At 42.1% G+C, this 25,195-nt stretch overlaps 3 protein-coding genes across 3 annotated transcripts; all 3 read right to left on the minus strand.

Annotated features, from left to right (window-relative positions):
* Positions 1–978: 978 nt before the first annotated feature.
* On the minus strand, positions 979–5,653 carry LOC102714677 (WD repeat-containing protein 70). The gene is made up of 10 exons (XM_006661777.3): positions 5,049–5,653; positions 3,800–4,012; positions 3,505–3,705; positions 3,262–3,369; positions 3,014–3,151; positions 2,589–2,840; positions 2,186–2,506; positions 1,881–2,052; positions 1,708–1,799; positions 979–1,375 (listed from the first exon to the last, which is right to left on the minus strand). Exons 1-8 carry the CDS (start codon positions 5,553–5,555, stop codon positions 1,882–1,884), a joined length of 1,911 nt encoding a protein of 636 aa, XP_006661840.2. The 5' UTR covers positions 5,556–5,653; the 3' UTR covers positions 979–1,375; positions 1,708–1,799; position 1,881.
* Positions 5,654–8,075: 2,422 nt separating this feature from the next.
* LOC102710243 (membrane protein PM19L-like) lies at positions 8,076–9,130 on the minus strand. The gene has a single exon (XM_040528420.1). The coding sequence runs from the start codon at positions 8,852–8,854 to the stop codon at positions 8,297–8,299; it is 558 nt and encodes a 185-aa protein (XP_040384354.1). The 5' UTR covers positions 8,855–9,130; the 3' UTR covers positions 8,076–8,296.
* Positions 9,131–11,865: 2,735 nt separating this feature from the next.
* On the minus strand, positions 11,866–18,932 carry LOC102710530 (E3 ubiquitin-protein ligase WAV3-like). Its single transcript, XM_040528251.1, has 2 exons — positions 18,550–18,932; positions 11,866–14,168 (listed from the first exon to the last, which is right to left on the minus strand). The coding sequence occupies exons 1-2, from the start codon at positions 18,745–18,747 to the stop codon at positions 12,201–12,203; spliced, it is 2,166 nt and encodes a 721-aa protein (XP_040384185.1). The 5' UTR covers positions 18,748–18,932; the 3' UTR covers positions 11,866–12,200.
* Between the last annotated feature and the right edge of the window lie 6,263 nt (positions 18,933–25,195).

Consider the following 25,195-nt stretch of genomic DNA (forward strand, 5'->3'; position numbering starts at 1 on the left):
ATGAGCTCATCCGGTCAATTTGGTCGTGGAATATTTTCTTTCTGGGCCACCATATCCAATTTCGCCTATGAACCAAACACATCAAAAATCTAAACGGTCATCTCCCATCCAGGCATATCCCACTAACTAAACACATCCTAAGTGACTGCTCAAAGTTTGGCTGTCATCTTTTTGCTTTTTACAAGAATAAGTGAACCATCTTATTAACAATTGAAAAGTAATTTATGAATAAAATTTTTATATTTGTATTTTTAAGAACGAAGGCTGAAAAATAAATTACAATGAAAAATCTTAAAATCAATATTAAATTTAAGTTCTATAATAAATTTTAACACGTAAGTATAAGCCTAAGCGAAAAGCGAAGTGCTTTGTCCGAAGCGAGATGATTGAATAGGGTGATTATCGTCAAGGGACAAAATCAAGATGTCCTTATGCCATACGCGTTTTTCCGGGTCAAAGCACAAGCTTTGTTGGCTTGCTTGTTCTTGGATGATCTGATCATTTGAAATTGCCGTGTTCTTTAATAATAAAGGCTGGAAGGTTTGGAACTGATCGGTTTCGAGGTCTTTGACATGATCAATGAAGAATCTAACAGAATAATAGAAGCTGGAAGGTATGAAATTGATTGGATGGGTTCCATACCCGATTCATAACTAGAAAGCTTCACGGGTCCTTCGCGGTTCTTTGTCTGGATCAATGAAGTAATCTGCATGTATCCTGGTAATAACCCTCCAAATTCAATGAAGAATCTAAGTAATCTGCATAGGTAACATATTTATAAAAAGATAATCTATGAATAATTTTTTATAGATATGTTCTGAGTGATTTAAAAGTAAAGGCTGAAAATAAACTATAATAAAAAACCTAAAAACAACTCTAAATTAAAGGTTAAAAATTTAAATTTTAGCTTATAAGTATAAGAGAAAGCGAAAAAGCTGAGGATGCACATGTTCGCACAAGCAACGTCGTGGAAAAATATATAATGAAGAAAGCAACTGTATTAGTGTGTATTGATTACACTAGAAAATGAGCTAGAGTTACATCTGGTCATTGGGAACCGAACTGCGTTGATGTGTTTTGCACATCAGTTGCAAGTAACGATATAATTTTACACTGAACGTGTTCTTATGAGTTGCTGGCGCACAAACAGGAGTACATGATTAGTACAAAGAATGGAGCCATGGAGTATACATACGAATGGAAAATGTGTCGGTAACCCGTGAACCAAAGCCACGTCGTGCCAGACTGCTACAACATGAATATGCAACAATATTCTTCGCTCGCCATGGGGCCCAACGGGTACAATTTTACTTCAGCTATTCTCATCCCACAACTCTTTCATAAAGTTTTCTAAACAGGTTATCTCCAGTGTTATCTGAAAAATGAGACACAAGGTATGAAAAATGCCGTATTCAAGTAAAGACATCAACTTGCCAAAACTAATAATGATAAGCAGAGGTTTCTCCCAAACAGCATGGTATTCAAACATAAACACAAAAAATACAGCATCCGAGAAAGGCATGGGTGTCTTCTGGCTAGCACCACAAGGTGGTGGGCTAGCTAACCTAGGTTTGAGTCTCACTACCCCCTTAATAAGTACTGATATAAGAGCCATTTCTCTCATATCCAGCATTTTTTCAAAAATACAGCATCCAACAATCAAATAAAACACCACGTATCATTCAATATTAAAAAGACTTGCAGTACCTTTGCCTTAATGACGCTTTTGCACCCTCTTTAGTTACTCAGCAGTAAACACATTGTATTGCCAGGCTCATGCATGAAACTTAATATTGTCACTGCATTAGAGTGACTTGTCAGGAAAACAAAATACCAGTCATAATGTAGTAGTTTACGAAATAAGTAGATTAGAAGCACACATTATTTTTTTTCTTCGCCTTCAGAATCTGACTCTGCAAATAGAGGATTCGGCTGAGTTTGGGAATATGCTGGTGCAATGAACTTTGGATCTTTCTCTGCAGCATCAGCGTACTTCAAAATTGCCTCTCTTGGATCCTCATCCATCCATGTCTCCTTGATCAAACCACCTTCCTGTAATAAAGAAGGGGGAAAATATACACCAATGCGGCGTAAATTAGAAACAGATATACTTTGTTTTGAAGAATGGAAAAGACCAAAAGTTTGTCACACATAATACATAAGGAGCAATTAATGTGCATACTACCTTCAAGAGGTACTGTGTCAACAAGCTGCCTTTTGTAGTACCAACTCTTCCACCAAAGCCAGGTCCATTGACTGGAGCTTCCGGTTTATGAGATTTAAGTGGGTCTTTCAGTATCTTCTCTCTTTGCCGTTTCCGACTTGGTTGATCTCTAAATAGTGGCAGTGCATGTGGATTGTGAATTACAGGTTGCACCTCATAATCATCAACAGATTTTTTCCTCGGTGCTCGTCCAACACATACAAGTGCTCCTCTCTGACTAATAGAAGGATCATACAAGATATGAGTACCACCTTCCTTCTTGTCTCCAACTGTTGCAAATACCTGAATAAAAAACATAGAAGTTTAATTTGATATCCTAAAAGTGGTATTCAGCAGTTGTAATTCATCCAGGACTAAGAAATACCTGATTAATCCTTGGATGCCATAGACACCTTATCACACTATACTGTGGTGAAATCCCCACCCTTGATACAAGCTCAAGTTTCCTTCGGTCAAAGAAGCAAAGTAGGCCTCCATTTTCACCATCTTTCTCAATAGAAGTTCCTGTAAAGATAAGTTGCTCATCGGGGCTTAAAGCCACATTCGTTTCAGCATAGTGATTTGGTAAATCTTCAAAAACTTTCAACGGAGTTTTCATTTTCCTCAAATCCCATATCTGCATTGCATTTCCTGTATTAGAGCCCATTCATAAATTATAAATAAAAGAAGAGGGCACAGCAATGTTACGACCATGTCTATTTTCATATATTTACACAGAAACAGGTACAAAAAGTAACAAAAAAAAACTTTTTTAGAACGTCCTTAAAACCCAACAGCCATATAAATTACCTTCAGAGTACTATCCATACTTCTGGACAGAAGTGTCTGTCCGTCTGTAGAGAACTTGACCCCTGTAATATCTTCTGTATGTGTATTCGCAACATGTATATCTGGCCTGCTTCCCCATCCAGTCTTTACAGTCCAGAGCTGCAAAGGAGATACTGTTCATATCATAAAGCATTTTAACGAATGCATATCTGCCAGGACATAAAAAGTGATAGGAAAAGTTTGGTATTGTTATACAAAAAATAACATACCTGAATTGAACCATCCCCTATCCCACCAACAATTCGTTTGCCTTCATGATCCCATGCACATGTAGTAACAGGAATTCGCATTGGTCTTGCTAGCTTAGGTTTTATGACCTATTGAAGAAGAGCTGAGTTAGTATTTCACAGTACAACACTAAAACAAATGATTGGGCTTCAAGCAATTATTATTGCCAAACAGAACAGATGAGCTGCATTTCAGGGTTCTGATATCCTCAAAATTTTCTTTACCTGCTTTTGACTTTTAAAGTCTGATACATCCCACAGACGGATAGATCCATCTTCTGATGAGGTCAATATGGTTTCTTTTGACTTGGGATTCCATTCACCACCAGTAAGCCCAGAAATGTGCCCTTTTGTATTCTTCAGATCACGGATATACATATCACCCTTAATAAACTCGCCTAGTGTAAGCCCATCTCGATCATATATCTGATTACAACCATAATTTCAAACATCAATAACATTTTTCGAGTCATATGGAGAACACTTTTGGGAAGTTCTAGAAGATTATAAAGCAGGTTACCTTGGCCTGAGCCGAACCGGTAACACATAAGAACCGATCCGATGTTGGACTCCAACTTAAGCTGCGAACTTGGTGCCCCTCAAACGGTTCTAACTGCCTGAACGATTGTAGCTTTGAGTTCATACCTTGGAAGTCGTACATACGTACAGTGTAGTCATAGCTTCCAGAGAGCACTCGGGATCCTGTATGGTCAACAGCAAGAGCTGACACAACCTGAAAAGAAAATAATGTAATTATTAACAGGTAAATATAGCCTGTATGTTTAGTAATCTTATAACAAATTCAAATAGATGGTTCTGGATTAACCTATCCATCACCTGTGTACCTCAACTAAATTAAGAAATCAACAAAACTAAGTAAATTCCCTTGATGGCACCACCAGAAGGCCAAATTTCTGAGAGATCATCTCAAGAACAGACCAATTGATATTTTACTGATATTTACCATGGTTTACACAACATCTACCAAAGAACCTAAAGTCATTCTCAGTGCAAGCTTTCATTGTGCGGTTTGCAATAGTGCCATATCAACAAAACATATTTGAGTGGATGAATTAAACAAGTGTGCTCTCAATACAAAATTTCACTTCATGGTTTCATAGGCTAACATTTCAACATATCACTTAAATGTTGCATCCAAGTGTAGGAGTTGATTAAATGTGTGGAGCTGAAACAAATTACTTTTAATGACGATTTCAATCTAATTTCATGGTCTAGGTAACTATGTACACCAAGTTTCATTTCCACGAAACTCAACTCATCTCTTTCATCATAAATTATATGTCATATCACTATTTTTGCCTATGTGATGTGTCATTTAATAAGAATGAAACCCCCAATGAGACTGGCCTAAGATCACCAACAATTTTCTTTCAGACTAGCCAATAATTGGCTCAATTTATGCTGGTTAAATTGCTAACCTGCCAGCAGTTTTCAGTCATAAATCTACCTCCGAAACTTATCGTAGAATAATAAAATTACCAAGTGCAACAAAATGTGTAATTCCAGTTTGTTTAATTCAGATAAATTGTTCTGCTGAAGAAACCAACTTAATTGAGTGCAACAAAATGTTTAATTCCAGTGTGGTCAATTCAGATAAATTGTTCTGCTAAAGAAACCAACTTAATTGAGCTAAATTATTCATAACATTAAATAAATGTAAATAGCACAATGAATATAGGAAATTAAGACCACACCAACTTTAACAAGGACAACAAGAGATCATGTTGGAAGGGGATGCTTATGGCTACCTTGGTGTGCCCCCGCAGAACAATTTCGTTACTGAGAGGAATCCGATTGTAACCCTCGCCGCCATCCTCCATCTCGTCGTCGCTGTCATCCCCGTCGTCGTCCTCGTCCTCGTCCTCTTCCTCCTCCTCCTCCTCATCCACCTCCTTCACCGGAGGCGGCCGAGGCGGCCCAATCATGCCACCGTCAGCGTCCTCCCCCTCACCGCGAGAGGAGGACCGCGGAGGTGGCCGAGGCGGTCCAATCATCACCCCGCCGCCCTCTTCGTCGTCCTCCCCCTCCCCGGAAGTCCGGGGCGGCGCGCGAGGAGGCCCAACCATAACGCCGCCGTCGTCATCGTCGTCGTCGTCCGCGGCGGAGGGCCTGGCGCTAGGGTTTTGGGGCGGCTTGCGGAGGGTGGAGGCGTGGGCGGCGGAGGCGGCGCCGCTGGACCGCGCGGGCGCCTTGCCGAAGGACATGGGGAAGAAGGCCCGCATGGCCTCCTCGTCCATCTCGCCGCCGTCCGCCATCGGCCGCTCTCCGCTCGCCGCCGACGAGGCTTTCAGTTTTTTTTCTTCTCTTTCTCGAGCAGGTCGGTGCGTGCGTGTGGTTTCTCGCGTGTGTGCTGCGGCCGCCACGGGACGGTGAGGATTTAGGGTCCTCTGCAGGGGGAAATTTAGGTCCGCTTTCGTTCAAAAAAATTTCATATAAATTTTAGGGTCTCTTCGGTATAAAAGATTTTTAAAGGAAAATGAGAAGTTGAACTGTTTTTTCTGAAAATTCTATAAAATTTCTGTGATTCGAAAAAACCTTTTGAATAAAAGAAATAAATCCTATGAAATCCTATGAAATTTCTATGGAATGCATTTTCCTATACAAGTTTTGGAGGAAATTTAACGAGAGGTTGAACTTCATGGAAAAAATCATTTGAGTCTATATCTCTCCTCAAATTCCTGTGTTTTTTCTGTGGTCCAATCAAACGATCATTCCTACGTTTTCCATGTGTTTTGCAATCCTCTGTTTTACACATACATTCTTGTCAAAATCTCATGTTTTTCCTATTCCTCCGGTTTTTCATTCATGTGATTCAAAAGAGCTCTTAGCTTTTTGCCATAGTTACCAGTGATTAAAATAGATTTATCACTCGCCATCTATGACACGTGGGTCCTTATAAAACTATAACATATTGGTTCAATGGTAAATATGTTAAGAGTATTTTGTTTGAGTGGCAAAATGTTAAATGCTCCTCTGCAGGGAGCTAATGCTGAATCCAATGATAAAATTATTATAGCTCAGTAAGCACTACTGTAGAAGAATCTTATTTCATTTAAAGGTTTTGTGAAATTGGTCGACCAAATTATTTTTCCGTCGAGTTACAATTTGCAGCCGATCTGAAATGATTTTATAGTGGCTTGATTTTGGATTTTTCAGTTTTTGTGAAATGATTTCTCCCCCGCCTTATGTCGTCGCTATAAAGACAAGAATATATACCATTTATTTCATATTATGATCCACTTTAAGTTTATTTTAGGATAAAACTCTTTAAATTTATGAAAAATTATACTAGCATTTAGTACATTGTAAAATTGATTTTATCAAATACATCATTGTTTATATATAAAATGAAGGGAATGTTTTATACAGTATGCCGGCGAATAATTTGAACAACGGTATGCGTCCAAATTTCTAGATTATTGATATCTAAGTCGTAAATTACGCTTAGACTGTATCTCTTTCCTCTAGATTATTGAATAGACTTTGCGTTGCTAGCTACGACATGCCTTAAGCATCATTGATTAAAAAAAATGATATTCACTCGTTCTTTCTTTTATTTAACATTGTTAACTTTTAGGTTTATGTTTAACTATTCATCTTATTTAAAAATTTTATATTATTATTAATTATTTTGTTATAATATGATTTATTATTAAAGAAACATTAGCATTACTTATAATTTTTCATTAGTTTAAAAAGTTTGAATAAGACAAATGGGCAAATGCAAACACAAACGTTAAATGCGTTAAATAAGAAAAAACATGAGAGAGTAGTTTTCTAGAGTAAAAGGTAACTCACATTTCACATTAAACGTGAATCACAGAAACTAAAAGTATCTCCACTTCACTTAGGCATGTTTGTTTCTAATTTAGATTATTGTAATCTGGATTATTAAGATATATTACTGTAAGATGGATTACTATAAGATGAAATAGGTAATACATACTAATATATGTAATTAATTTAAAGTGTCTACGAATAGTGGGTCTTTAATCACTCACTAATCTTAAAACGCACAAGATACAATCACTAATCCCTAATCTCACCACCTAGGTTTAATCCTCGCCTTAATCACTCTAGGAAGTGTTAGGATTAGTGAGGGAGACTTAGTAGGGGCAAGAACTCACCTAGGAACCTAGAGTTTGAACTGTAAGTCTCACCCACTGCTAAAATCCTGAGATGGCTTATATAGGACTGTCAAACGTCAGCTAGCCGTTGCATAAGGTTACATGGACTAGACTGTCCAAGCCCATGGGCTAGACCGTCCAACCATCACTTATGCTCTGGCTACTGCCTGAGGCCGGTTTGTCGGACTGTCCGGTCCTCACCGGATTGTCCGGTCCAGGCTCTCTGGAATTCCTCTCATACAAGCCTCAAACACTCATCACTCTCTCATGGATGCATGTAGTGACTTGGTAACCTCTATTAATAGTACGGATTGTCTTATGACTCAAAGCGAAAAATAAAAACGCCTTCGATCGTCTTGATTCCGTTCGATTTTCGTGTTTTGGATCACTTCTCGCTTTAAGCAAATTTGCGCATTCCATGCCATGCCAGAGTCTAACTTCTCTGCAACCATAATTTGTTTGCGCACATATGCTTTGACTAGAATTATAGTTAATTATCCAAAACTTGTTTTGGAGGCTAGATGCACTTTTAGGTAGTTCGCATGGGATTATGGGAAGGCCAACACTTGGAGCAAGGGTGTGGTGCTTGTTCCTAAGGCATCGCAGTAGAGATTTGTTTGAAGCTAAAACAAAATCCGAGAAATAACTAGAGTAGTAAATACACAAATTGGAGCAGAAATTTGTTTATTTATTTATTGCACGCAAGTAGCCGTGCTGCGATACACATGACACGACGAACGAACGGCACTCGGGATGCGCATGCACGACACAAGCTTGTTGAGGTGTGCACCGGATGGATGCATGGATGCGTGCGTGCGAGCGTGCATAGCACATGAGGTTACAGGTGCTCTCGCGCGTCGCCTAGCTAGCTAGACGTCGCCGGGGCAGGCGAGGCCGCCGCAGCGTTCGCCGGCGACGGCGGCGTGCAGGAGGAGCACGTAGAGCAGCTGCGTGAACGCCAGCGTGACGGTCAGCCCCTCCAGCGCGCGCATCCGCCACCCGCGCGGGACCCCGGCCGCGGCGGCGTCGTGCATCTCCCTGCACGCCAGCCCGAACGCCAGCGCGGTGGCCGCCCACGCGGCGGTGCCGAGCGACGCCGCCGTGGCGAGCCCCTGCGGCTTCCACGACGCCCCCGCGCGGCCCCCGTGGTACGCCGCCGCGGCCTTCGCCGCCACGCCCAGCGCCCCCGCCAGCGCCGCGAACGTCGCGAAGTGGAACCTTGCGGCGGACCACGCGCTCTGCCGGTAGTACGGCGGCGCCCCCCACGGCTGCGGCTGCTCAGTACCCCAGCCGGCGTCGACGCCGGCGTTCTTGATGGAGCTGTTCAGCGCCCAGCCGGCGAACCCGAGCATGAAGACGTACATGAGGAGGTTGAGCAGCAGGAGCGACCCCGCCACCTTCCTCCTCCCCAGCTGCTCCAGAGCCATGGCAAGCTAGCTGCCTCCACACACACGACGATCGATCAGGGAAAAGCTCTTCACTATACCCAGTACGTAATGGAGGTGAGTTGGCAGCCGGCCGGCGAGAGCTGGGTCGAGTACTTGAAGAAGGTTCCGTGTGCGTGCACAGCCTCCGGCCGGTGGCACGTAGCTGTGGTTTTGCACGTCGCGGAGACGGCAGCGCCAGCGCGCGCTCGTCACGCCCCCGGTGCCGCGCCGGCGTCGATCGGTTGGCTTTAGCTTCGGCTCGCCGTTCACGGCGAGCAAAGATGGCCACATACAAACGAGGCCATCTTTTGGCTTTTTCATGAGAAAAAAAATGAACCAACGTATTTATAAGTAAAAAATAATCTATAAATAATTATATATATATATATATTATTAAGAATTTAAAATTAAATGCTAAAAATAAACTACGATAAAAATATCCTAAAACCAAGTCAAAATTTAAGGTTAAAAATTTTATTTATTTTTTTTTTCTTACAAGCACGAGTAAGCGGAAAAATGAGGTTAAAAATTAAGCCAGAAAGGCAAAGAGGAGCAAATAATTAACCTAAGCTCTTGCTAAGATCAACAAGTTGCATGCTGCTTTGATTTGGGGAGGGGAGGTTGGTGTGAGAAAGAAGTAGAAGCTACATGCATAATTGGCTTGGCTTGGCATGGTCTGTGCTTGGGGGAGAAGGGAAACAGTTTTTAGCACACGGGTATAAGTACATCCGTATGCTTCCATGCCATATAAATAATCATAAAAATATGAAAAAATTTGATAAGATAGATTAATATGATTTATATCACTTCACAAGCATGAAAGTTTAAATTTAACTTCAAAGTTATAGAAAAAAAAACAAAACTGAAACTAAGTATACGCATATTTATAATTGTTTTTGTTATTTTTGCTAACTTTTGAAAGTTGAATTTAAATTTGCATATTGGTGGAGTGTTATAACTCATATTAAACTATTTTGTTAAATTTTTTTATAATATTTGATAACTATTTAGATGGCATGCAAGCAACGGGTGTATATATAACTGTGTGCTAAAAGATTGCTTCCGTGGGAGAAGCTTTGCCACTGCCGTGTGCCATTCCAAGTGACAATGAACACTCGTGCATGTTCAACATGTTTTGTGTCGTTCTTTTTTTCAAAAAGTAGATACCTTTCTTTTCTCAAATTTGCAGAAATATCCCGCTCGTGCAAAATTTTGCAAAAAAAAGGAAAGAAAAACGGTTTCGCTGGCAATAATGACGACACAACGATACACCATGTCGCCACAGCCGCTGGCAAGACCAAGCGACCAGCCGACCGACCGTCCAACATGGAGATATATATATAGCTGCAAGGGTTGCGATCTCGTTCAAAAACGAAACTTTAATTCGGAAGAATATCCTTTATGTGTCCAAATATTGAGGACGATTTTGTGGTAGACTAGTAACATTGTTACTTTAATTTAAAGTAATTAGTATGCCATTCGCTTTTTCAAATAACAAAGGTGCTGATTGTTATGTTTTTTATGAAAAAAGCCGAGCGACATATTTGCCAACTAGATTGTCTTATAATTAAACATCCACCACAAAATTGAACGAAAGTGGATGGATGGTAAACACACCAAACCTCCTTCGTCCATCCATCATGTCTCTCCCATCTCTTCTTTCCTTCCTTTCTGGATTAGTGGTTGCTTCTCTCCTTCCGTCTTTTTCTTCTTAAGATTTGCTCCGATCCAATAACAAGTATCTCAAGGTACCGGTACCTCGCGATACCAAATTATTTTTGATCGTTAGATCTAAAAGTGTACATCCTATTTAGCTAGATCCAATAGTGGAAAATGATTTAGTATCTCGAGTTACTTTTTATTGGACCGGAGCAAATCTCTTCCTTCTTTCTCCTTCAACACTTCTTTCTGACTCGTGTCATATTGATCGGAATAGAATAGTGGTCGCTTCTCTCGTTTAGATCTTTTCCTCCTTGCTCCTTCAACATCTCTTCTGTCTGGTGTCACATGAATGAGCTAAACACCTAAGCGAGAATCTTGTCTAAACGAACTAGATATTTTAGTTGATGTAGAACCTAAGATCAGAGCCCTCCTCTTGATCACTGAACTAACTGGCTATTTCTGGAAGGGGGCCAACCTAAATCACATTGATGATGTAGTTGATATGAATGTTACTAGTACAAAGCAGCCCAATTGTTATTACTCAACTTCAAATGAATCTTATACTTCCTCTTAGCCCCTGCAATGAATACCCCAATAACGTAAGAAGTTTCTTCATATGCTTCTTAGCCGATTCCATATCACACTCCACCAAGATACAAAATAAATGGCTACTACATCAAGGGTTGCTGCACCTTTGAGGAAGAGGAACCTATTAGATTCTATCGTCATTCCTTAATTTTTCAAAGTGATGAAAACTAAGTTGTCTTCAAACTATGTGTGACTTTTGCTAGACTTGTATTGTCCTCTCTAAACCATGCCTCTTAGATGTAAGTGTTGCTATGACTTTTACTACCGAACAATGAAATGTTGCCACCACTGTGAGACTTCTATGTGCTGCTAGATTTGTATGTTTAATGAGTCAGGGGTATTTTTGTCCTGAGAAATAGTATCTCCACTCTCTCTCAAGTTATGTTACATGTTGTGCTATATTAGGGGACGTACAAAACTGTTTAATAGCTGACTCTCTCAATCGTCGCGTAAGCAAATTTGGTAACATGGAGGAAAGAGAGGGAAGAAGAGAGAAAAGTTGTTGTCATGCATGACAACGGCTTAAAATCGACTTTTAGCATTTATTAAAGGAAACTTTTTTGCATGAGGGTGGATAAAAAGGAAACTAGCGTAATAAAAATATTTTATTGCATTGATGTAGAAACTACACCTAACTCTACATTTGTATGTATCATTATAAAATAGATTTTTCTTACTGACGTGGCTTGAGATAGAACCCACTATGAACTCTACCATTGAACATGGTATTATTTGTCATAGGAAGAATCTGTGATATTTAATGGTATCGGAGAAAATTTTATGCTACATAGAGATATTTTTTCCCAAAAAAAATATCATTCCCTAATAAAAACATTCTTTTCAACAACCATGTCCATCCACTACATCATTCTTTTTCCTTCATTTACATCAACCAAACCATATGTATCCATGCGATTCTCTCTTAACTAAACGACGATGGCAAACTGAAACAAGTCGAACAACCTCACCGCAATGAAGAAACATATATAAAGGAAACGAACGAAACAATGGCGTCTAGGGTTCTCCTCTCCCACCTAGCTAGCTAGCTAGCTTCTAGCTTCACAAAGTTATTGTAGCCATGGCGAGTCATGCATCGCTAGTGCCGCCCGGGGAACGACCACGTCGGCCTGACAGAGCGGCGCCGCGGCGGCGGCGAGGCGGCGAGGCGTGACGGCGACGCGACGAGAGCCGGGGAGCTGCGGCTCATCGTCGCCATGACCACCTCGGCCGGCTGCAGCGTCTGCGACCGCTGCAGCATGTCGACCATGAAGGGCGTCTGGTAGGTGTGGATGGCGCTGGTGAGCTCCGTCGAGTCGCCGCGCGCCGTGGCGCGCTGCCACGAGTGGGAGCTCAGGCCGGCGAGCATGTACGCGCGGCCGGACTCCTCGTACCGCTGCCGCGAATCCACCCTGTCCTGCATCTCCGCCAGCTCGGCGACCAGCGCCGCGCACTGCGGGTCGTCGTTCAGCGCCGCCGCCCGCGACCCGAGCGCGCGGAGGCGCTCGTCCAGGATGGAGATGGCCAGCTCGAAGTCCCCACGCTCGGCGGCGGCGCGGGCGGCGGCCATGTCCTCCGTGGCGTGGAGACGGTGAAGCTCCCGCTCGACCTCCGGCGACATGTCGGAGCTCACGGGGTCCACCGTGCGAGGGACGGTCGCCGTGTTGCCTCCCACGCTAACGGTCTCCATGGTGACCGTGTTCCGGTAGGTGCAGCTCGGCGTGATCAGGGCGGACTCCCCGCGCGCGGCCGGGACGCGCACGGTGACCAGGAAGTCCCTCTCCTCGTCGGCGTAGAGGTCGCCGACGTCGATGAAGCCGCCACGCCCGTCGCCGTCCACGTGGCTGGCGTAGCCGCCCGAGATGAGAGAGGACAGCAGCACGCCGTCGTCGTCGCACTCGACGCTGAGCCGCAGCTCCTGCGCCACCACGCTGAGCAGGCCGCCGATGCACTGGGCGAACGCGTCCTGGATCGAGCCCGCCGCGTCGATGAACGAGAACGTGCCGCCGGACATCTCGGCGATGGAGTGCATCGCCGGCGAGTCGTGGTCGGCGCCGAAGCCGAAGGCGTGGACCTGCACGTGCTGGGCCGCTCCGCCGGGAAGGAGGGAGCTCGGGACAAGCACGGAGTAGTCCGTCTGGCCGCCGCCGAGTGGAGCCGGGACGGAGTAGGTGTCCCGGCCGTCGGAGAGGAGGACGATGCTGCACACGGGGTTCCTCTCCCACCGGTCCTCCATCACCCTCGTGGCTTTCTTCAGCGCGTCGGCGATGTTGGTGCCGCCATCGGCGACGAGGGAGTTCACCTTCTGCAACGCGCGCTGCCTCCCGGCCTCCGTCATCCTCTTCAGCGGGAACAGCCTCCTCGCCGCCGACGAGAACGTGACGACGGACAGCCGGTCACTGGGGCCGAGCGTCCGGATCACGAACCCCACGGCGCGCTTCAGGAGCGCGAGCTTCGTCCCAGCCATGCTCCAGCTCACGTCCAGCACACACACAAGGTCAACAGGCGCGCGGCGGGAGGTCGCCGGCGCCGGAGAAGACGGAGCCTTCAGGTGGATCAAGATGGCGAACTCCTCCTGCGCCACAGACTCCTCCATCGCCGGGAACGCGGTGTACGTCGTGATCCCAACAGAACCAACCACCATCGCGTCGACATCATCCTGGCTCTGAACCACATTCTCAGGCTGAAGATCCAGCTGTTCATCGTCGTCGAAAACGCCGCCGCCGTTCAGCGAACGGTAGACCGGAAGCTGCCATTGCCGGGTGACGCTGTCGGCGCGCGACAGCCTGCGGGCAACGGACATCCGCTGCTGCTGCCGCTGCTGCCTGTCGTCCAGTGGCCAGTCCAGTGGGTTCACTCGAGCCGTTCCATTGTTGGCGTCGGCTGCAGGGAGAGGGCCCTGGAATGGCAGCTCCTTCCACACGGCGCGGCAGATCGGGCAGACGAGATTGCCATGGCGGACACTCGACGAGATGCAGTGGAAGTGGAACTTGTGGGAGCATTCGGCGGTGAACAGGGCTTGGCCATTACCTGACCACATTCCTCCGAGGCAGATGGCACATATCCTCTGAAAAGTAACCAAGAAAAACCAGCAGAAGAAAGTCAGTAACTGATATCATATGAGAGTTCAGCAACAAGTAGTGTGGAGTTCTTGGAAAAGAAAAAAAAATACACTAACTAAAGATGAATCGTTGAAAAAAAATAATCATGGTTCCATGCTGAGAGCACGATCAATAAAAGAGCTAACTACTTGCTCTAAAATTTTTCTATGTCATTAACGACTAACATGTTAATCAACTTGTACAACATTTACACATAAACATATATATCATCAAAGTATGATCCACATCTCATACACACTCAGAGTCTTAAAGCATCACCAATATATATAGACTAATTGGTTCATATAGATGGGATCCACATAGGTGGTCTTTTACTATTTTAATTTGCACAATGTATAAAGATAACAATAGACATAAGGTAGGACCCACAGACCACATCCAATAGTATTAGTTCTCTCACAAGAGAGAAGAGAGAGGAGGAAGATAATATATTTTAATCCATATGGGTGGTCCTTATAGCTAGGGAAACAGTTTTTACCATACGAGTGTACGTACACCCGTATAGTTGCATGCTATCTAAATAGTTATAAAAAAATATAAAAAAAAATAACAAGATAGATTAGTATGAGTTATATCACTCAAAAACATACAAGTTTAAATTCAACTTCTATAAGTTGTAGCAAAAAAAAATAAAACTGAAATTAACTGTACGTATATTCATAATTGCTTTTGTTATTTTTCTATAACTTGTAGAAGATGAATTTAAACTTGCATCTTGGTGGAGTGATATAACTCATATTAAACTATCTTATTAAATTTTTTTCATATTTTTAATGACTATTTAGATAACATCCAAGCAACGGGTGTATATGCATCCATGTGCTAACAAACTACTTCCGTAGCTCATCCTATTTCACTCCCTTAGGCCTCCTCCAATGGGTATTTATAAGCTATCTATAAGGTATACTATATAATTTTTTAATAGAAGAGAGATAAAAACTATCTCTTAATCAAGAGATAGTCTCTTGCACATATTTTAATGTCAAGTGAGAATGAATTGTGGGGTCGCTTGTGCTATGAGTTAGTTACTAAAAACTAGACTATTGAAGAAGTTGTCTTTTAGATAGCTTAGAGATAATATGCTATCTCCATTGTTAAAGGTGGCCTTATAGCTAAGGTCTCCTTCTACAATGGTAAAGTAGTTTTTATAGAGCTATAAAGATCATTTTTATACACATTGTGGATGTTCTTATAGCTTATATTGTAGCTAGCTAAAAATTGTAGTATGTTTTTCTTATCTCTTATTTTTCTCTCCTCTTTATATAAGTATAAGTATGACGTGATAATTTTTAGAACCCGTTTATATCACTTATTGTATTTGCTTTAAGCTCGTGCACTAGCTTTAAGCTCGTGCACTAGAGTGAAGTGTACCAATTAGTTATTTCGCGTTATAGACGACGCAATGGATTGTTTTCAAAAGCATAAAGTATATTCGCAATGACTGAAATGAGGGAGGGGAGCTTAAATAATGACCAAACTGAATGTTCGTAGTGAGCCTTGGACAAAATTATAATAGTACTGACAGTGTCAACAGCATCAGCACAACTGCACAAGAGATTAATGTCAGTCCAAGTCATGCAATCCAACAAGGCAGATTGTAAATTGTAAAATTAGTATTATTAATTAATTAAACATCAAACACAATAGTCAACTCATGCAGCTGGACCCTGATATTATCAGGATGCTGAAAGATGGCAAGAATTTGAATTAATGCAGCCAATGAAACATTAGAAAAAGCACAACAATCGATGACAGCTATCTACTACGTGCTTATCCTTTCATTATTCAGCTCACCCCTTTCTGGAAAAGCATGCAGCACACAGGAAAAGATACATAGCACCGTATACTCTGAATTATACAACCAAATGCCAATCATTCAAGCAGAGCCTATTCTCAACAGAAATACTAGAAAAAGTCATTTTGTTGAAATTAGATATGTTGATACCACGTGTATCAGACCTGATATATAGATACCAGGCGATGATTGTTTGACTTTTTTTTATAAAAAACCAAATAACAAATTCTATAAATAAAAATAATTTATAAATAAAACTTTTATATACATAATCTTAGCGATCTAAAAGTCAAGACTATAAAATAAAGTTTAGTTAAAAAATTAAAATCAACTTTAAATTTAAAGTAAATATTTAAATTTTGGCCTATAATCGTGAACAGAAACGAAAAATTAGGGTGGAGATCGATCTCCACCGTTCTAGAATGAAATACCGTTCCGTGGTCTCCCTCTATTTCTCAAATAGATGCATCACTTTGACCAATTATTGATAAATAGAAAAGGATTTTGGTGTCTCCCTCTGACCCTCTCCTTGTCTTTGGATCATGTTGATATCTCCATCAAACCAACCAAGATCTTTTGCAGATCAATTTTAACCTAGAGTATGATAAGGTGGATAACTATATATGGCATCGGTGCATATCAAATCATGAAGTAGATCGATATGAGAAACTTTACTGTACTTTAGAAATTACCTAGAGATATTGAATTTTTAGTGTAAAATTTTAATATCTTTATGTAACTATTACCTTAATGCACTAAGCTTTTATACTACAAAATATATTACCTTTAGGTACCTTCAAATGGATGGTTAAAATGCCCAATTGAAATAATTGCCAAGTTAAAGTTTTGATTGCTGAGGTAAAACCTATCAAGTAAAGTATATGTTGACAAAATGTAATTTCTTTTCAAGTTTATTTCAAAAGCTCCATTGGAGAACAATATAAGATGATATATGACATGGCTGGCTAAATAACCGGCGCAAAAAATATAGTAGGAGATTAACCTATTATTAATTAATTAATAGCTAAAAATTGAAAAATAATTTTTTTAAAGCAATTTTTCTATATAAATTTTGTAAAAAATACATATTTAACAGTTTAGAAAGTGTACGCATGAAAAACAATGAAATTTGGCTCATTACTAGGGATGAACGAACACGCCTACCTCATAACATACTACCTAGGAATAACTTTTTTGTTGTGCTGTTCCAGTATTTGCTCATCAGTGTGATGTCAAGAGCTGAATTCCTAAAGAAAGGTTTCTATGAGCCTTATCTCCTACATGGCATCATCTAACTGATGAAAGAAAAAAACGTGGGCTGGAAAGGGAAAGAAAACAGCAGGCTTCAGAAGATGAGGAGGGAGTTGGTGAACAATAGAGGTCCTGCTCTTCCTAGGAATTGTAAACATAAGAATATCATAGAACAGGCAATCGAAATTTCCTTCCTTTTGTAGTCCTAAATAATGAAAAAAAAAACTATTGCATACTTGTCCGGTTGCTTACTCGCCCACAACACGCTACATTCATGATTTCAACGGAGAACAAAAAGAAACATAAAAGTACAGGCGCGAGGAATTCAAATGCAAGAATAAACCCAGGGACCAAAAAATCAGAGAAAAGGTCCATGTAAGCAACCGAGCAAGCAGAATTTTCCTAAAGTAAAAACTATTAAGGTCCACTGCAGGAGGCAATATACCAATCAAAGTACAAATGTATTTACATGATAAGATGTTAAGTAGTAACGACGTTTTCTCCAGGTTTCTGGCTAACTTTGTTGACATGATATGGTCTTTTGGCCAACCAAATGATACGAATCAAATAGCTAAAGCCCCATTTCAAATGAAGCACGAACTGCATAACTTGAGACCTTTGGTAGTATTATAATGAAACAAAAGGATCTGTTGATTTTGTGAAATATATGGCACAAGGAGCAAAATATATACTCCTACAAGGCTACAAGAATGCAGCAGAAAAAAAAAATCAGCTACTGTTCTTTTAAAAAGAGAAGTTGGTCAGGCCTTTGGGATCACTTCAGTTCTTTGTCGCAAAAGGATATGGGCATAAGAGGAACATCTGTTTACACAAAGAAATTCAATCAATCAAGTTTCAAAGATTCCAAACAGCAGATATGATTAAAATCCCCTTTATGTGAGGGGGGAACAAAAAGGACCAGTGAACACTGATTAAACTACAGTGTTTCCCTTATCTAAACCCTCCAAAGTTAGTGATAATCTAAACGGATGAAACCTTGATCATGGATCAATCGATAAAAAATTCTATCATATGAAATCTCAACAGGTGTATCCTGATTCCTGAGAATTCTATCAGATTTCAACACAACTCTTCTTGGGTTTAAACAAGAGCAGTTCATTCATCATGAGGCTGCAATTTTTTTAAAAAAAATTATATTGTTGTTTTGCACAGCAACGCAATCCCTATCAAAATCATTCGAGAGGATTCGCACCAAGAGCATGCACCCCGCAACGAGCGAGAGGAGGAACTGGACCAAAAAAAAAAACAAACGATCTCACCGTCGAACTCCTGCTCCCGGACCTCGACAGCCGCCGCGAGGCCGCACGCGAGGGCGGCGAGGCAGCCACCGTCCTTCCCCTCTCCTCCCCCTCCCCCTCCCCCTCCCTCTCCCCCTCCGCCGCAGCACGCACCCGTGGCGCGCGGACGCAGAGCCTGGCCGCCATGGCGCGCTTGGCGCGCTCCCACCCCGCCGCCATTCGGCGCCGCCCAAACCCCACCGAGCCCTCGGCTCCGAATCGTTGCCGCCCCCGATCACCGCACCACCGATCAGTGGACCGGATCGGAACCGTGTAGAGACCGCGAGCAGGGGTGTGGGGGTGGGGGGTGAGGGATTCGTGGGCTAGCGGTTGGGGGGTTTTGCGGCGAGGTGGTGAGAGGAGGAGGAGGAGGAGGAGGCGAGAGCGAATGCAGGGGGGAGGAGGAGGGAGGGAAACGCGGGCGGGCGGGCGGGCGAGAGGGGCAGGAATCTGTGGGTGTTTGACTTGTTCCCACTTTGCCCTTGGAATGTTCTTGTTTTTCCTTTTCTTTTTTATTATTTGTGGTTTTGAACTGAACTTGATTGTACATTGTTTTTATTCTTGACTGTACCAACGCCGTCTCCATAAAAATAGTGTCGCTTCCGACCATTTTTATCCCTATATGTGTTTTAGATATCATCATATAATATTTTTAGAATTTGCGGTTTGCACTTGTTAAATATTTAACCAAAAGCCTGACAATTTTACCATGACTACGTGATGTACTCCCCAAGTTTAACATGGCACGTACTTCCCCAACGACAACCGCCTAGTAGGCATAGACTAGGGACAAAACCGTAAAACTTACAAATTCTCTACGGGAGTGCATTTGTACTAGAATAAAGGAGTGCAACACGTTTTTAAACCATAATGAGTGGGGTCATTTGTTAGCAACTCGATCTGTCGTCACATTCTTATTATCTTTACAAATATAATAAAGCCACGTAAATGTACTGCCAATCTTTAGCACAATTGATTCCTACTAAACGTTTTAATGTTATTTTTGTCCATATTAGGTTGTATTTTTTATCTAAATTATTCATTCATATTTTGGTCCTGGTACGTTGAGGCATCGGGCTGGTATCGTAGTGTGGAGAATATACACCATGTTTCTTAAGAGAAAAGTCATAATTATCCCCCATCAACTATTATACTAGTTTGAATTACCTCATTAAACTATAAAATCAAACATTCTACATCTAAACTCTTCAATCTCGACAAATTACTCTCCTAACTCAATTTGGAGTGACTTTAGACCTATGTGATGCACACGTAGCAATCCAGTCAATATAAAGAATAAAAAAATTATAGGGCACATATGCCATCTTTCCCTCTCCCCAGCTGAAGCTTATATATGAGGTCACAAAGAGGAAGGAATCAAAGCTCAACCACTGTGTCCATCTCTTCAAGATCCACAACCTCCTTGCATCGAGACATGTGTCCATCTCTTCAAGATCCACAACCTCCTTGCATCGAGACAGATGGTGGAGTCTGCCCCCATCGATCTCGAGCTGATCTCCCTCTGCCTCTTTAGGCTCCATAGTTTCCTTGTGTCCGACATTGAGAACGAAATGCACGGTGGTGGTCTGCCTTTAACAGGGTGGAAGGGGCAGAGATCAAGGAGGAGGGGAAGCAACTCCAATAAGGCATTAAATGCACATATCACAATCCTCTTGGGGTCAATGGAGGTTGTCATTGCACGTAACATCCAAGACCACAACTATCCATGGATACGGGGAATAGGCCACCGACGAGCTGCAATGGGCACCCATGGTGGAGGATTAGAGGATGCCTCCATCACCCATGGCGGAATAGAGGGATGATTTGGGGCAAGAGTGGACACAACAAGATCACAGAATTTTGGTGAAAAATCGAAGACCGGTCCCATAAATTGGGTGCTCAAATTATCGATATAGGATCTTTCGGGTAAATGTTTAGGTAGTAATTTTAGAAGACGGATATTTTAAAAATTATACTAAATTATCAGTCTTAACCAAATGTCCATCCCTACCTCTGGCCGCGCATGGAGAGCATTGCCACCTTCCTCTCCTATCCCTGCGCCACTTTGGATGACCGCATAAGTGTCTCACTCTAAGGCGTTGCCTATTGTATCCCTTCCCCAAGCAACGCCTTTCACCATGCTGGAGGGAAGGGGAAGGGTGTTGCTGTGCTTGAGGGAAAGGAGATGGAGAGTGGCGTCATCGTATTGGAGGAAAAGGAGAGGGGTGCTATGACCTCGCATGATGTCATTACCCTTCACAAGACATGCATACAAGAGAGGACACTGAAAATAGGAAGTAGAAAGAATATTCAAAACTAATAGGTGATCTCTATCAATATTTTAGGCTAACTAGACAATCACGTGAGCATTAATTAGGTCTAAAACTACTCCGGATTAAGTCTAGTCACGAGAGTAATTCATTCAGATTGAAAGTTAAAAATATTAAATATCTAATTTTTAGGTTAATACAGACATTTTTCCCCTTTCTTTAGGAGCTATGTGTTTATGTGGCAACCGGTGCTGCCACACTCTAAAGAGCAGCCATTTTTTTTCTTCCATGTTATCAAAATACCTTACTCAAATGTATATGATCCTCCCTCAATATTGCATTCTGGGATGTGGGATCCCCTAGTGCTGCAACTTGTTTATTTTGAATTTTTATCTTAAATTCGGAGTTGATTTTGAGGGTTTTTCACCGAAGTCTATTTTCTAGACAAGGTTTTTAGATCTTTAAGAATACGTATATAAAAGTTTTATTAATAAATTATTTCTCTTTACAAATATGCAAATATGCTGTATAAAAAAGCCAAACCATCACCCTGTATTGTCTCATCGTCCCTATTGCTCTAGAAGAAAGAAAAATAAGATCCCTATTATTAAATAAATGTAGAAAAATGACCACACTCTAGTAATACGTCTGATTAATGATACTCTATTCGTTTCTAAATGTTTAACGCCATTGACATTTTTATAAACGTTTGACTATTCGTCTTATTTAAATTTTTTAATAAGTTTTTATAAACGTTTGACTGTTCGTCTTATTTAAATTTTTTAATAAGCTTTTGGGAAGGAGGGAGTATATAGCGTGGTAGTGTCAGCTCCAGTTCTTCAACCTCGGATCACACACTCGAGCGTTGTTCAATGTTCATGGCTTCGCTTCATTTTCTTCTCAATCTCTTCAGCTGCTGCTGCCCCGGGCATCGGCTGCTCGTTGCGCGACTTATGCGACTTGGACACCATGATCTCCATTGCCGGGGTCCCGTACAGCACCTCCCTCTCTCCGCCGCCGCGGCCTATGAGGCGGCCTGTCCTTCGGGAGGCGATCGATCAGGCGTACCTTGCTCGTCGTCGTCCCCGACGCGCGCTGCAGGCCGCGCGTGCGAGCTGATGCCGGCGAGCAGGCACTGCACGCGCGGCCGGTGCGCTCGTAGGGCACCTCGTCCTCCACCTCCTCCTCGAGGTCGCTCAGCTCCTCCGCCAGCGCAGATCGGGTCGCCGGCGCGCCCCGGGGCCGACTCCATCCATCACGTCCAGCCGCCAGCAATGGAGTGTACATGCCGCTTCGGCGTGGTCGCTGCTATAGTGGCAAATACTAACTCCGTCCTAAAAATAAGTTTTTTTTTAATTTTACGTATAATATTTTGACTCTTCGTCTTATTTGAATTTTTTTACGATTAATATTTTTGTTATTATTAGATGATTTATGTGTGACTATTTTTAAGTTTTTTTATAATTTTTTAAATAAGACGAACAATAAAACATTATACATAAATTGAAAAATAAAATTATTATGAAACGGAGGTAGTATTCCTTATAGATTGGGATAGGTTCTATAAAAAAATGGATTATAAGACAATAGAACAAAAGCAAAATCTTGCCGGGGTGAAAATAGTACAGGTCTAAGGAGAGGAATTCCAGTCAGATTATAATTGGATAGGGATTTCAGTGGGCTACGGGCCGAGACAAAAAGAATCGACAGTGCCACATCAAAAACAGCCCACCGTTCTACTACTCATTCGCATCGAAACGTGATAACGCCCCCATTTTCATAACTCCATTAGCACTAAATCATTCTGATGAGTGTGATATTGAGCCCCACCGGCATTAAGTCATTGTGGTGCTCGAGTAGATCAGTGAAAGTAGTTACTATCATTGGTGCCCGTTAATTACTTCCACCATGTATTTTCGCGTGCTCATATTTATAAGCCAAAATTTAAATTTTCAGCCTTAATTTTGAAGTTATTTAGGAGTTTTTTATTGTAGTTTATTTTCTGGTCTTTGACTTTTTGATCACCAAGAATATGTATATAAAAGTTTTATTTATAAATTATTTTTTATCTATAAATATATCGCTTGACTTTTGTGTGAAAAGCTAGACAATCTCCCCTAATACTTAAAAAAATTATAATCTTTTATGGCATTCGTTAGTTGGTGTGCAGAGAGCGTACAAGGGAAGTCTGCATGATATGTTCCCCATGTGCATCCCCTATTCTTATTTACAGCACTGTGTATCTGCAAAAAGTACACAGAGATAACATCATAACAAGATGCCTTATTTTAGCGAGGCTAATCGTGTGTCCCTCGAAAGAAAGTAGATAAAAATATGGGAAAAAAAACGAGTTATCCAAAACCAGAATTAACAGGCATCACGCCTGCACTAAAGCACACTGTTAAAATTATAAAATTGCACTACCATTTGAGCTGCAAGAATATCAAAATTATGGTGAAGTGAAGTAAACACACTGATGACAAAAGGCAGTCAAAAATTACACCTTGCATGTAAAAAAAGTTGTCAAGCAAAAACTGTCATGGTACTAGAGCTTTTTGGCACCACACTATTGTATGATATGATCTTTGGTTTTCAATACAAATGGTACATGTTTCACAACAACACTTGGATCAATTGCGCGTCGGATAAATATAAATGACAATTATAAAAAAAAGTTCAATCGTCCCTAGAGTTGGCAATGGGACATATCGACAGTGGGTTGGACCAGAACGGTCTCGGCTCCGACCCTAATATTGTCCCTCGGCCCTGGCCCCGAAGCAGAGGTGGGGGGAAATCTCCCCCGTTCATGTCCCCGTTGGCCCCCAGACTGCCACGTTCTTATGTGGAGAGTAGAGATGGATGTGTTGAGCCCCGTCAATGAAAACATCGAGTTGTCGTGCAGTTGGCTCGCCGCTTGCCTCCTGCTCACCACCACGGGATGGCCAATGAGGCAGAGAGCTACCGAGCCACAATGTGTCCTTTATAGTAGGGTTTATTTCAGTTAAATATATGTCTAGGATTAGATGCGAGTTAGGCTTTTGGGCCTCTAATCTGCGATATTCTTAAAGTCTGATATAGCTCCTAGGACCTACGAGTGTACCCTATCCCCCCCCCCCCGACCAAGACCGGAGCCCTAGCCCCAAAACCATGCGGGTCCAAAATCCCTCCTGACCCTAGCCCGTAGGGATGGGCCCTGACTAGGCCTGCTTGTGGGCTGACATCCAATTCGAATCCATTCCAGCCCACGTCAACATCATGCAGCCCACCATACCAATACACTCCATTTCCTCTCCTCCTGGATCCAAACCAAACCAGCCCACAGCCCACTTCAGATTTGAACCCAACCCACCCAAAACCATTACACAAAAGTGGATTGAATCCATTCCACTAAAATGGATTTAATCCCTGGATTTACTGCACTGAGCAACAGCAGGTCTGGGCATCGCTAGAGGCAGGAAACATGGATCGTAGGGGACGTAGCGTTGAATTTTTTGAATTTTTGAAATGCTCTTAGAGGACCGGAGGTCAGAAAACTAACTTATGTAATAACTTATGTAATTGTTTGATCAAAAGTACTCCCTTGGCCTAGTGGAAATCATCCTATTTTTCTATTTTTTTATCTAGGGGACCAGAGGTCGTGATTTTTTCTCGGGCCAACAAAAATAGAACCCTTGCAACAAGAGCATATTTTCTTTGATTTTTCTCGAGCCGACAAAAATAGGACCCTTCTTTGATTTTTTTCACGGGGCCGGCAAAAATAGGACCCTTGCAAGAGCAAGAAATATACTCTTCTAGGGATTCAACATCTAGTCTCCTAAATAGAAGAGTGGATGATGACCACTGAGCCAGGTAGTACTAAATAGTCTCATACATTATACATATATGTATCAAACCACGGTTAAATCACAAAAATTCCAAACGGCATGGCAAGTTTTGAATTTGCCGTGTCGCCTTTTCGGCCGTTCCTTGCGACCGAGTTACCGTTTGCCACGTCACCTTTCCACCCTACTAGAGGGTGGCAGGAGGTTAGTTTTGTGATTTTTTAAATACAAAATTAAATTTATAAATTATTTTAATAAATAAAATTCAAAAAATCATCGCCACGTCCCCCGCGATCCATCTTTCCTACCTCCAGCGACGTCAAGATTGTTGTTGACGGTGGTGGCTGCGTAGCACCTCTGTACGAATACGAATATACAATGATTTGCTGTGGTGTGCGTGATGCTGGTTATTTTTGGGGCAAGTCCATGGATTGAATCCATGCATCATTCCAATTTCCGCAGGCCGCATCCAGCCCAACCCAAGCCGCATTTTTTGTCAATCCAAACCTCCCCAGCCCAAAGTAAAGTCTAGCCCAT

The sequence above is a fragment of the Oryza brachyantha genome, chromosome 10 (assembly GCF_000231095.2).
Source record: "Oryza brachyantha chromosome 10, ObraRS2, whole genome shotgun sequence".
Lineage (NCBI taxonomy): Eukaryota > Viridiplantae > Streptophyta > Magnoliopsida > Poales > Poaceae > Oryza > Oryza brachyantha.